Below are 13,349 nucleotides of genomic sequence, written 5' to 3'. Positions count from 1 at the left end.
CTCTTCCGAAACCTGCACTACTTGGGGTGAAAGAGCAGATTTTGAGACTGCCTCAAGTACCCCAGAAGCTACGCTGGCGTCTTCAGTTAACAGTCCTTTCTGAGGTGTGTTAGCATGGCCATTTTCTTCAGCAATCACACTAGGGAAAAAAAGAAAACACAAGGAATGCAAAATGACAAAGAAGCCACAGAAATATAGGAGAGAAATTGAGTTTTCCCTTCACTATCATGTAAGCCCCAGACAAAGAGTATGTGATAAGCCCATTAAGGTGGAAGCGATAAGCAGCTGGATACAAACTGCACAGATAGCAGCTCTGAATATCTTGTCTGAAAAGCACTGTATACAAAAGCAAGATAAGAAATATCTTGTAAAATACATGAAACAGATAAACAAAAGCTTCCCACAGCCACTACTTCTAACAGGGAGGGAAAGGACAGTTGTGCAGAACAACTACAGAGAGCTGGTCATCATCTGCTGGTCAACTTTGAAACATCGATCCTAAAACAGCTTCCACATACACTACAAGTATTGCAGCTGAACGCAGCGATGTTCTATTGTGAGAACAGCAATACAGCATAAAGAGTAGATACTACGCATATCTGAGCTGCAATTTAAGGTGCAATGCTTATAGAAAGCCATAACAGACGCATTACATTTTTCAATACTGAGAAAATTTGTTTTATGGATAAAACAAGGCATGTAGGGCTAAGGAGATTTGGATTTCCCAACTCCCCTTCTCTAACACCCTGTTCTCCCACAGATCCCCATACTAATCCTAACAATAAATAATCTTAAATATATTATTCTTTTACACTCTCTCACTCTTTTTCTCTCTGATTTGTAAATGAGGATATCTTCCTAATTTACACAAGCGTTCTGAGAATACACAATATGATTTTTCACCTGTTATGGCAAAGATGACCACTAAAAACAAATGCTAAGTAACACCTTCAAGAGAGCAAAAACTTTCTTACTGCCTGACAGAGCTCCGTGGTGAGGCGTTAATGTAAGCAGCAAGACAAGAACAGAAGCTGCTTACAGAAGTTATTACAGGTGTGACAACACTGTATCACAGCAAACTTCAATACACAAACCACTGACCATTACAGTATATTGAAAATACCTACAAAATACTGTATTTAAAACTTTACCCAAGGAGAAGAGGCTTCTTCCCCTGCAAACTGGAAATCCTTTCCAACGCAGTACCACTGTGCTGCCAGCTGCTTTATATGGAACGGATTCATGCAGGCTCTCAGACTCAAGTGTCTCCACATCCAGTGTGAATTTTTCACTCTCCACTTTCTGTTTAAGTACAACAATTAACTTCCCAGTTTTCCTCTTTTCAACTTCTATAAACAAAACTACTTCAGAATCCCACATCGTGACATCTCTGCTTTTGACATTACTTCTCATTTTCTGTCTCTGTAGGAGTATTTGCATTGTATTAGTCCCTTTCCGTTGTATGTATCTCAGGAAACAATACAGTCCAAGCATGTTAGTCTACTGAACAAAGCAGTTCAAGAGTTATGATCTAAAAAATTAAACCTAGGAAATGTTCAGAATGAACACAAAATTAGCACTTATTATAGCACTAAGCAACATGGGATATTTTATAGATCTCCCTTTTTCCCCTCAGTTTCAGAACCCACCTATGTAATCAGTACTGCAGCAGACTGATTTTGACACCTTTTTCATAAGGCCCAAAGCCAAGTTTTTATCCTGATTGTGCGAAGACCCCAAAGCAGAAATGTAAGCACTCGTCTTTTTTGGCTACAGTTCCACAACCCAAGGCCAGGGTGTTGCATCAAGGCTGGATACACAAGCACGTGTTTTTCAAATTAGTTAAGCAAAGAACTTAGTTTATGCCAGCCATGCTGGTTGCAGGGGCACAGATGGTACCTGCGCTTCTGCGTAACAGATAGACAATTCCGTATAAAGTCTATTCACAAGAACTTATCCTATCAAAATATTCTAAACCACTTGAAGGAGCAGGACAAGTTTATATCAAACTACTGCCTTAGGTCACACAATCACGACATTTTAGATTTGACACTACAAAACCAGCTGTACTGTAACACCAAGTATAGCCTTAGACAAGCTCCAATATACAACATCGTATCTTGACAAGCTGAATACCCTTTATAAGAAGATACACTGGATTCCCCAAATTCCAAAAATTAGTGGGTTATCATTGCTTTAGATTTAGCTATGGAGAAAGGTGATTACACATGAACTATTCCACAGAAAAATAGTCACTACAGTTATTTGTGCTTTCTTTTACTGGAAAAGATAAGTGCATTTCTATAAGGCTGAATAGAAGGCTCTATTTTTTAAAATTCCTTAAATGCTACATTAAGTTCACGCTGAAAAACTACTTTGGAATGGCAGAACAATTATTTTCTCCAATGTCTCTTCAGGGACATTTTAATTCATAAAAGGCAAAGAGAATTACAGTGACAAAGCTTTCTACATATTTTAATAACATATTTAAAATTATCTGAATGATAAAAAGTACACCAGATCATTTTTACCTGAATCATGTATTAAGAGAGCCTCATATGTTTACAATTCATTTGCATTAGAGATCTGTCATCAAGATTAAGACTCTCTTCCGTCTTTTTCCCTTTTTTCAGATAAACTTCAGTTCAGTGTCAGCATAACATCTAGAGCTTTCACACTGAAGTACTACGACTAGTGCCAATATGCAAAGATCACACTGTAATGCAAATATGGTATTTTACATCAGTATCAAGTTTTCTTCCTTGAAATTCTAATACTTGAAGTTCTGGAAAGAAGTATTTGTATAAGAAGCCATATCAAAGCAGCCTTTGCAGTTGACAATAGTTTTCTCTCCTTTTCAATGACTGCATTTCTCCCCAAACCAAATTTTCAAAAATGAAAAAAACCTAAAAGAAAGATATTTAGATGAAGCTGCAAGTAATGTGACCCAAAAACATAACTCCGTTCTTGTATAGCTTTCCAAAATATATTCAAAGACTGTCACATCAAGCCTATTAAAAGACAAAAATGTATTTTGAAAGACAGGTTATTTGTAAGCTTCTAAATTCTATTTTGTTTAGCTAGGTAATGATGGTTTTTTTCTAATCCCAGATGCTCAGATCTTCTTGCAGACCAAGGCCTATGTCAGTAAGGATTCAAAAAACAGAATGGATGCTGAGTGGTAGAATTCAAACTAATTACAGCACCTGAAAGAATCACCATTATTGCCAGATCAAATAACTACTCTCTCAATTCTAAGCAGCCTTTATTGCGACTACCATTGCTTAAGGCTGCCAAGTAGTTTTTATTTTGGGTGGTGCAAAGAAAAAGTGCTAGATACAAGTGAAATAATGAGTGAAACATGACTCCAGCCATCACAACGTTAGGCCTTACTACATTTTCAAGGGTGCAATATTTGAACAGTCAGTATACTGCTCCATTTGGAGTTTTACAGTTTCCAGATATGACCATGTTTTGGAAACCTGAAAACAACCTGTGCTATGATAAACCAAGACTTGACATTTCAGAGGAGAAACATCAGAATGGATAGAGTGTATGATCTACTTACAGAGCATCTCTGATGAGATAATTCATCTTTTTGCTGATCAATGTTGGGGAAAGGGAGAGTGAGTTTATTGCTAGGTACCTAAAGCAGAAGATGGGCAGATGAAATGTACAGTTCCAGTCTCACGGAAGTACATGAAGAGAGATGCAGCAATAAGACCCTGACAGTTAGTTATTCCTCATGGCAACCAGATAAATAGTTTATTGAAAGCTTGATAACAGCTCAGAAAAATGCTAAGGAGCTTCATCTCTAACAGGCAATGAAAAAATGAATGACATTGAAAATGCTTTTCAGTAAGCCTTTTCCACTGAGATTTTTCAAAATTATTGAACTGAAAATTTCTGTCAGAAGACAAAACATATAGGACAGCATAATAGTACCCAGTATGTCACTAGTGCAGGCAGTTGAGGGTGTAAACAAGTCGATGGCATTAGCAAGCATCTTCAGTAGCAGAGTTCCAGCTTGGTCTGAGTTATGTTGAACCACCACATCAAGAAAAATTAATATTTGGAGGAAGAGCACTTTCTAACCAATTGCTTGCGTCTTTGTATGAGAACTTGATGGAACTACCAAGAGCGGTCTCAGTTTGCCAACATCTGTGCCTGTCTGCCACATCGCTGCTAGCCGCTAATGTGAAGCCACTGATTAAGCAACTCTTGACTTCTTTGAAAGGACAGAACCGTTAAGCACCTTATATGTGCACTGAGGTCATGTACTCAAGACAGCTTGACCACCAGCAATTCAGGCACAAATGTCAAAAGAGCTTACCACAGGTTTTTGTTAGGAAAACAGCAGACGTACAAAAGCCTGGCAAGGACCAACATTTAGTCAAAATTAAAACCGCTAGGCAAGAAACCTCCTATGTTGCCTTGTCAACAAGGACCATAACATTTCACTCAGTTTACTCTTATGGTTACATCACTGTTTTCTGGGGAAAATTAAGAAATACAACATATGTTCTTATAAGACATGTTAGAAGACACTCAATCTCACACAACTGTTGAAAGGTTCACACCACCATGCATTCAAAGAAGAACCTGAAAGCTTATCTGCTGAAGATTAACTCTGCATAATTTAGTTTTTAAACATTATCTTCAATCTTCTAGTCTGGACGCTTAGTGAATTATTTTTATACAACCGACTCTTTCGGAGTACTTACAGTCATTACAGGAATGTCTACATTTATTTCCCCTTTCAAAATTATTAATTACACAATATTGGTCAGGCTGGTTAAAATAATCACCCTTTTTTGCTCACAACTTCTTCTGGCTTTCTTCATGACTTAACAGGAAGAAAAAGCCTGGTAAATAGTTTTGCTAGAGCATCAGAAAAACAGTTTGTCAGAAGTGAGCAAACTCCATTTTCTGTAGGCAATCCTACTAAGAATACCCAGCAAAAAAGCCAATCAATGTTCAAAGCAATTCATGACTTCTAATAATCCATTCATTTTAAATAAGATTAATTTATTATTATGAGGCCATACCTCATAACAAGACTGAATCATAAAGACTGAATATCTAGTCAAAGAATGGCAATTTTTGCTAATGCTAGGCCGCTGGTTTTAAAAACATGGTCCATGAATTACCTTTAAGATCCCATAAAAGGTGACAAGAAAAACTAGTTTTTATTTTTTCATAGAATTATTAAGGTTGGAAAAGACCTCTAAGATCATCAAGTCCAACCGTCAACCCAAACCACCATGCCCACTAAACCATGTCCCTAAGCGCCTCATCTACACATCTTTTAAATACTTCCAGGGATGGCGACTCCACCACTTCCCTGGGCAGCCTGTTCCAAGGCCTGACCACTCTTTCAGTAAAGAAGTTTTTCCTAATGTCCAGTCTAAACGTCCCCTGGCGCAACTTGAGGCCACTTCCTCTTGTCCTATTGCTTGTTACTTGGCAGAAGAGATCAACACCCACCTCGCTACAACCTCCTTTCAGGTAGTTGTAGAGTGCGATGAGGTCTCCCTTCTCCAGGCTAAACAACCCCAGTTCCCTCAGCCACCCCTCATAAGATTTGTGCTCCAGGCCCTTCACCAGCTTCGTTGCCCTTCTCTGGACACGCTCCAGCACCTCAGTGTCCTTCTTGTAGTGAGGGGCCCAAAACTGAACACAGTATTCGAGGTGCGGCCTCACCAGTGCCGAGTACAGGGGCACAATCACCTCCTCACTCCTGCTGGCCACACTATTTCTGATACATATCGTACATACTATACAATATATATACTATACAATCATCTTCTAATGGTGTCTGCACCAACACCATATAAATATTTGGGGGCGAGAGTAGGGGGCACAGTTACAGGTGTTTTAGAATCCAAACTGCTATAAATAACTTATAACACCGTGCTTTTGGTCAGTGATATAAACTATGTACTTAGAAATCTGTATTATTATAAACCCTCTGCAGTACATTTATCAACGCAACAATAACATAACAAGGGTCTGAAAATCAAAAGAACAAGCCTTTCTTAGGTGTTAATAAACACAGATTCATTCTGTTCCGTGACAACTCACCCTCATGCTGTGAATAATCCAGAAGATAGCTGCAGAATTAAAAACCCAACTCTGATACTCATGGAGTTCAGGCAGGAGTTCATGTTTTGCTTTGTTTTTCAAGTTTAGAAACGGATGCGTACAAAGTCACTGCAAGCTTGCAAGACAATGCTAGTGCTTCAGCTAACCACAATGTATTTAGCACAGACTTTACGCGGAGACTATGGAAAGGAGCTCGTCAAGCTAGATCTTATGCTCTCCAGATCAGAACTACAAACACTGTGGGATGAGGTGGTGATGTGGGCACTTCTTACACTTGCAGATTTTTTCCTGAGGATGAACTATGGAATTTCTTGCCACAGATTAGGTGGCTGTTGTCAGATAGGGTTCAAAAACAGAATAAGCACATACAAGTAAGAAAAATCCATTAACCATTCTGAATAAAAACAGCCTAATAAAAAAAAAATATGGTGGGGAGCCACAGAACGCTACATGTAATGATATTTCGCAGACTGTATTCCCAACACGCGTGCCCTGTCCCTATATATTTCTTTAAGTATTCACTGCTGGCTACTGTTGTAGGTAGACTCTGATCCAGATATCTGTTTTCATGCTCTCATGAGACATCCCCCCAATAGTTCCAAGTCAGTATAAAATTAGAACTACTGTTCAACCACTCTAAATTAGCTAAAGCATACGGAGGACCGGTTTCTTCTCTACAACAGTTGTATCCTGGACACCTGTTAAAGTTAATAAAAGCTGCAAAGGAAGGCAAAGTTTAGCTATAAGTGATTGTTTTCCCCATAAATTAGTCTTAAACGTATTACTGCCTTTGAAGAACAAGCAATTACAGTTAAGATTTATTGATTTCATAATTCCACTTAGAGAACTAAATTTAAAATAAACGAACCCCAAGAAAGTTCAGTATTCTATGAAGCGGATGTTTAAATAATCTGACTAGCTGATATCTCTCTGCACCATTCATAGTGAAAGGATTTGTTAAACTCAAAACGTGAGGTACCATCTTCTGAAAGTAATTCTGAGTCAAACAAGAAGCTGAGATGGTTAGTTCTGGAGAGTGACACTAAAACTGCTGTAAAAAATAGAAAAAAAGAAGAAGAAAAATTGCTACAGGTGCATCAGTCTGAAAGAAGAGCTGCTGATGTACCTTGATGTACAAGGGCTTGGCTTACCATGGAACTTCAAATCCCATAGATTGTTTCTTTCCAGACACTGTCATTTTGGTAACTTTTGGCACAATTTCAGATTCCATTCTGGCTGACTGGGAATCCCTTGTTTTTCCTAGTAATAGACAAAAAGTAAGTTTGAACTTAAGGTTGTGACTAACAGGTGTTAAATATAAAGTTACATTACTTCTCTTCAACCCAAAGATACCAGTCTGCGATGATGAATTCTCACACTTCAGCATCTTACTTGCATATATTACATATTTATTCAAAATAATCTACAAACAGTTATATTTATTGTGAAAATCTCATCTGCACCTCCAAGCATTCAGATGACACCTACACCATTTCAGAGCTCTAGTCGCAGCAGTTCTGCAGGATGCCAGAAGCATTTCATGCAATATGAGGATGAAGAAACGCTTTGCAGCTGCTCACTAGCTGATTAGGTTAATTCTTATTTAGAGTACTTCTTTTGCCTTAACATTGTTGAGCCTCAAGGCTATTGTAAGGTAAAAAAATATGTCTACCTCAGGTACTGCTAGCAGCAGCACAAGCTATGTGTGGGCTACCAGGCCTTCCCTGAAACCTAGGAACAGAGTTGTCTTGTACTGAATTACACCGAAGCAGCCAAGCAACACGCAAAAGCTAGCTAATTTAAAGGTTATTTAGAAATAATTACCAGAGCTAACGAACTTAATTACTTTAAAGGTATCAATTTTTACCGTAACTTAAATGAAAACACAGTTACAGTAAGGTTCATTTTTAATTTTGTGAAACTACAGTTTCACAAGTAATAGCACTACAGTACTATTAGTTTCTTGTTAAGCTGTAAAAAAAAAAAAATTAAAATTATTTACTGTGGGGAGAGGGAGTTTAAGTAAAAGAAGTAAACTAGCTCTTTTCTTTCCACAATTCCCTCTTCAATGTTAGGATCCCTTCTCTTTTCAAGGAAAATGACTTCCAGCTTTACAGTGTGAGTGACAGCGGCTGTACCTTGTGTTCTGAAGGCTGTTATACACACAGGAAAGCAAAACAATAACCTGAACTCAGAATTAAGCTGCAAGTTTTAAACAATCTACACCTACAGATATATCTGAAAACTAGAAAAATGCTACTACTCTTCCAGTAATAGACCAATTCGGAGTCAAGTGAATACTTATTTTGAATAATAAGTTAATCTTAAGTATTTTAGATTACTACTGTAAAATGAACTGTTGGATTCATTTGATCCTACTCATTTAGGTTTATTGTGTTGTAAAGTATGACAGCTACACCTTTAAAACCACGAAGTCATATTGCTTTGCAGTTTATACATAAAGCTGTGGTCAAGGCTGCTGAAGATTTCAGGTAAGGAAACAGAATACCACAGTCATGTCTATAATAGACAGCATACCAAAAAAGCTGTTGTGCAACTTTTTCTAAACAATCACACTATAGATTGAGACATTCTTATTTAATTGATGACTTGGTCTTCATTTCCCTCATTTGTCTTATCTGCTGATACTCATTTTATTTATATGCCACCTGGAGATCTCCAGAAGAAGTAGTGTGTACGTGTATTATTAATAGTTGCATACCAAGTACACTGTAAATAAGGAAAAACAGTAAAAGAAAGGCAACAGCACAAATCATGGTTTACAATAATCACAAATTATGTAACTGGCACAAAGAGTAAAGATTCAGAATATAAAATTCTGAGGTCACTGGACAAGGACTACTAGTTAAGCACAAAGATTTTGTTTCATCTTTAAGCTCCTACATAGATCACCTACAGCATTTTTTTAATAAGTAGTTAGTCACTTGAGTTACAGTAAAAATTACATTACTTTTGTTGCCAAGTTGGTATGTTTTTTTCCACTTCAATTCTAACAATTTTCAAGCAGCCATCACTTTCAATTGCCAGTTAAACATGAATGCTTTACATGTCATTTGAAAGCTGAATTATAGTTAATTCTCAGAAAATACGATGTTTGAGGTCTGGCTGCTAGGAACTAATAATTACAAAAAACACAATGAAATTGAAATGAGATTAGTTGAAAGAAACCAAGGTAACAATTCATATCATATAACTTGCAATCTATTAATAATATTTGCTACATATGATCCAAAATCAAAAGTCAAAGGTTTTACAAAATACATCTTCTCTAATCAATTTAGAACTTAAGCTTCACTCTGTACAAATACTGTTGGGGTGTTTGACACTGATCCAAAGTTAAATGTGCAAGGAGACAAAATACATTCAATGAATCAAGTATTTGACACAGAAAACACAGAAATTTAAAACTAGAGGTTAGGAGACACTAGAAGTCAGTAGTGTTACTAATAATTCTTGCCTTGTCTTTGCATCTATTTGAATGCCACCATTCCAGGATTATCTTCTATGTTTTGGTTTGTCTTTATACAATCCTGGTCTGCTTCCTCGCCCCACCTATACTGAAGTATTAGTGCTTTATAAAAAAAGTACGACAAAATCAAGCAGTGCATTTGAGATACGGACCAAGTCTGTCTTCTGTGCACTGCAGGCGTCATTAAAGATTAATAATTATGGGCTTCATTACAAAGGACACAAGGCCGGGAAAGGAGTATACTTTACTATCTAATCTATAGGGCACCAGAGAAAACCCGCATTATAAATTCTTATCTGCTTTAGCAGGCAAAGCAAAAGCTGTTCAGGACTTAACAGATCATATGCAAATCCTTAAACTGCACCTTGGACCTAAAAGGAAGACAATGCACAATGCAGATACAATTCTTAGAACACTTCTTAATCAACAAGCAGAGTATCCTATGGCAACTGAAGTGCACGACAAGCCTGGAAAAAGTATAGGAGCAGTAATCCCAATCTGATTAGGACAAGAGCAGCTGTGAGTAAAATTAACCTCTGAAAGGAAAGGATATAAAGGATACATAAGTTTTTGCCAAGAAAGGCTTCATAAAGTTCTTTATGCCTACTGCCATTTGGATATTCTTAAACACATACTTAAGTAATTCAACGACAATACATTTCGTAAATCAAGAGTACACATAAAATAAAAACAAAGACAAATACATCTTTCATAAACTCCTAAAGAAGCCCCAGTACCTCCTCGCTACATTTCACTTACTCTGGCAATGCAAAAAGTAAAAATAAGAGTGGATCACATGCAAGTAAATAAACCAATTGGCCAATGGTGTCAAATAGAAGAGCAAGAGATTTTACCAAAGAGGACACTCCATGAAAATTCTGGCAATTCACTAACTTAACACTAGGAAAATTAAACAAATTTTCCTTCCATGAAAACAGAAAGTATACATTCATAAATTATAAAAAGGCTTGTCAGCATGATAGTTCTCACAATTCAGAATGTTTAAAAACCAAAACTTCTAGTCTATTTTAAGCAAAGTAGTTTTCAGACAGTATTTGGTATTTAGACTGCACTGACATCAGAATACCTAGACTAAAGCATACTGTAGCTACAAGTCAAACACTATTACAAAACAAAACATGCACTGATGCACCTTGTGTCAGTATTAAATTAGGATGAGCCCATTCCAAAGGGAACAGACAGACCTGCACTGACGTTACTCCACTACAACTATGGTAGTGTGTGACAACTTGACAACCAAAGCTCTCTTCCCTTTATTATTCTTCTCTTTGCTTTTACCTTTCCTGTGACTGCCAGTTGGTCTTCTGACTTAAAAGTCTTTTGATTCAGTCAAAATGTATTACTAATGACACCTGCTGTAACTTCAAAATTATTAAAAAGTACAACCCCAAAATCTGATGGCACAATAAAGTATTTGCAAACTGATAAACAGGACACAGACATATATATGCAGGAAGCAAGTAAAACATAGGGATAATCTTTAAAAATGAAAACAGTCTCTCTGGGTGTTCAAGCTGGAATAGCAAAACTATACAGATATAGTCAACCATCTTCCTTTACTGTAACTCCCTAGATTTTGCACTTCCTTTGTAAAAATGGTTGTAAGGAGTACCGGTAAAATATTTAAACAAACAAATCAAAAGATTATTTTGACTTCTTTATCATACATAATAGGCTTGAGAAGTTCTTTTTTCAGTTTTTGTTCGTTTATATACTTACATTGAAAGTAACAGGAAGATAAAAATTGGTCTTTTCTCTAATTCTGTTGGAGGTATGGAAGTTATGTTTCAGTATTTGGAAGAGTTGATTGTCCGTCTACTCTGTTCCCAGGTAGTTTAGAGGCACATAAAAACAACAGGAGTCTGTTAAACAACCACCATCTCAAGAAAGACATGTTGATATCAAGTGAAGCAGGGATATTGGCGTATTTGGAGAAACGCGTACTAGCACTGGGTATTTAAATCCACACTGGCTTCATTCAGATGGCCATACCTTTTCAACAATAGAAACAAAATGCCACCGTTTTCGATTCCTATACACAGAGGGTTTTCCTCCCAATTTGTCTTCCCCTCATCAAATTGTATAATGGCATTGAAACTTTAAGCTCAACTACACCATTGCACAGAGAAGCCTGCTTCTGGTAAGATGAACCAGAATTTTTAATACACCTTAATTCAGATTGAAAAACAAGAAAGGAAGAATATCAACATGTTAGGCATGTCTTGAGTCCGTGCTTTTTCAGATGGCAATCCCATTTAAATAAATTCATGTCTACACACAAAACAACTACTAGCGATGTATCAGCACTGGCAAAGGAATGCACCTCCAAGGAAATTATGCGCTAATTAACTGTGGCGAGATTGCAGTTTCTTTTTCTTTAAAGCTTTAAGTCATTTACATGCTTTTGAAATTTTTACTGGGTTTATATTAATTCTTCTATTTTCAAAAGTGGTTTGAGCACTTAAAGAAGAAGGCTGTATACGATTTCAATTTTGAATGGGGCTGGGGAGCCTAGATGGTATTGACTCTTAATAGACAGAATTAATTTACAGGTCCTCCTAGCGCTGTCTAAATCAGCACTGCCATGGAAAAATATACATGTAACACGAAGCCTTCTGATCTAGAAGATAAGGTTTGCATCCCTTACTCTGCTACAGACTTTCTATATAACCACAAGCAAGCCACTTACACCTTTGTCTACTAATTATACAGCAACAGCCACCGATTGCATAAAAGAAAAAAAGACAGTGCACTAGTTTTGTGCTGGGTTTGTGCACCATGTCATGAGCTTGTTCCAAGTACGTTTCGTGACTCGCTGATTAAGAAAAATATTTTTTGCATACACTACTGGCAGTGCAACTATTGAGTGTATTAGTAACAACAGAAGCACAGACAAGACAGCTCTGTCTGAAAAGCAGATTTAATAACTGAAGCCTCTATCAAGATAATAGTTCCCTTCTTATATGCTGTGCTATGATTTAAAACTAATTTTAAGGCTCTACAATTATGAAAATATTCCGAATATGGACTACACATGAGACAACCAGATACAGAGATGCCAGCCTGATTACATGTAATTTCATGCTCAGAAGCATGTATCACCTGTTTGCCCACATGTATGTGGGTTTATATTAACATCTAATACATCCATCCATCATTGTAACCAGCTATTTCAAAATTTTGACTGTACTATATCCCAGCTGACAAATTTCAAACTGTTTATATCCTTCTATTTATGCCACAAACCTCACGAGCTTCTAATCTTTCATTAAAACCTTTGATTTGCCTTAAAAACAGCAGAATTGTATTTTCCTCCCTTCAAATTTCACAGCACATAGGAAAAACAGTAACATAAGGAAATACAAAAATTTGTCAAATTAAAGAGATACATTACTGAAAATATTTTTTTTTTTAAAATAATTCAACTGAATTATTTGACACGCATAAATTCTACAAAATACTATAGGACATGGTGGCAACTTGCAGTACAGTTTAGTTAAGTTTGCCACAGAGCACACTGGATCGTCAGTGGCAGTGGTACTGTGTATTAGTATTATCAACACATCACAATGCTGGGAATAATATCAAAGTCCAGGACTCTCAACCATGTCCTACCAGTACATAACACGACTACTGAACTTAGAACATTCCAGATTTGCTAAACTTACACAGTTCGCTAACCTTTAAAACATTCTGTCTGCATATAATTTGCCATGCACTCATCCCTATAGCC

At 36.9% G+C, this 13,349-nt stretch overlaps 1 protein-coding gene across 1 annotated transcript in view; it reads right to left on the bottom strand.

The window, feature by feature from the left end:
• The window catches only part of HBS1L (HBS1-like translational GTPase), a gene marked incomplete at its 5' end in the record, with an annotated part of 56,945 nt that overhangs the window by 17,405 nt on the left and 26,191 nt on the right, over positions 1-13,349 (bottom strand). Inside the window, 2 exons of the mRNA XM_009584468.1 lie at positions 1-139; positions 7,257-7,365. The exon at positions 1-139 is cut by the window's left edge and continues 130 nt beyond it. Of these exons, the coding sequence (XP_009582763.1) occupies positions 1-139; positions 7,257-7,365 (248 nt within the window). The remainder of the gene's footprint in view (positions 140-7,256; positions 7,366-13,349) is intronic.

The sequence above is a fragment of the Fulmarus glacialis genome, unplaced genomic scaffold (genome assembly GCF_000690835.1).
Source record: "Fulmarus glacialis isolate BGI_N327 unplaced genomic scaffold, ASM69083v1 scaffold1619, whole genome shotgun sequence".
Lineage (NCBI taxonomy): Eukaryota > Metazoa > Chordata > Aves > Procellariiformes > Procellariidae > Fulmarus > Fulmarus glacialis.
Note: the sequence above shows the minus strand (reverse complement) of the source record. Positions and strands in the feature narration are given on the sequence as shown.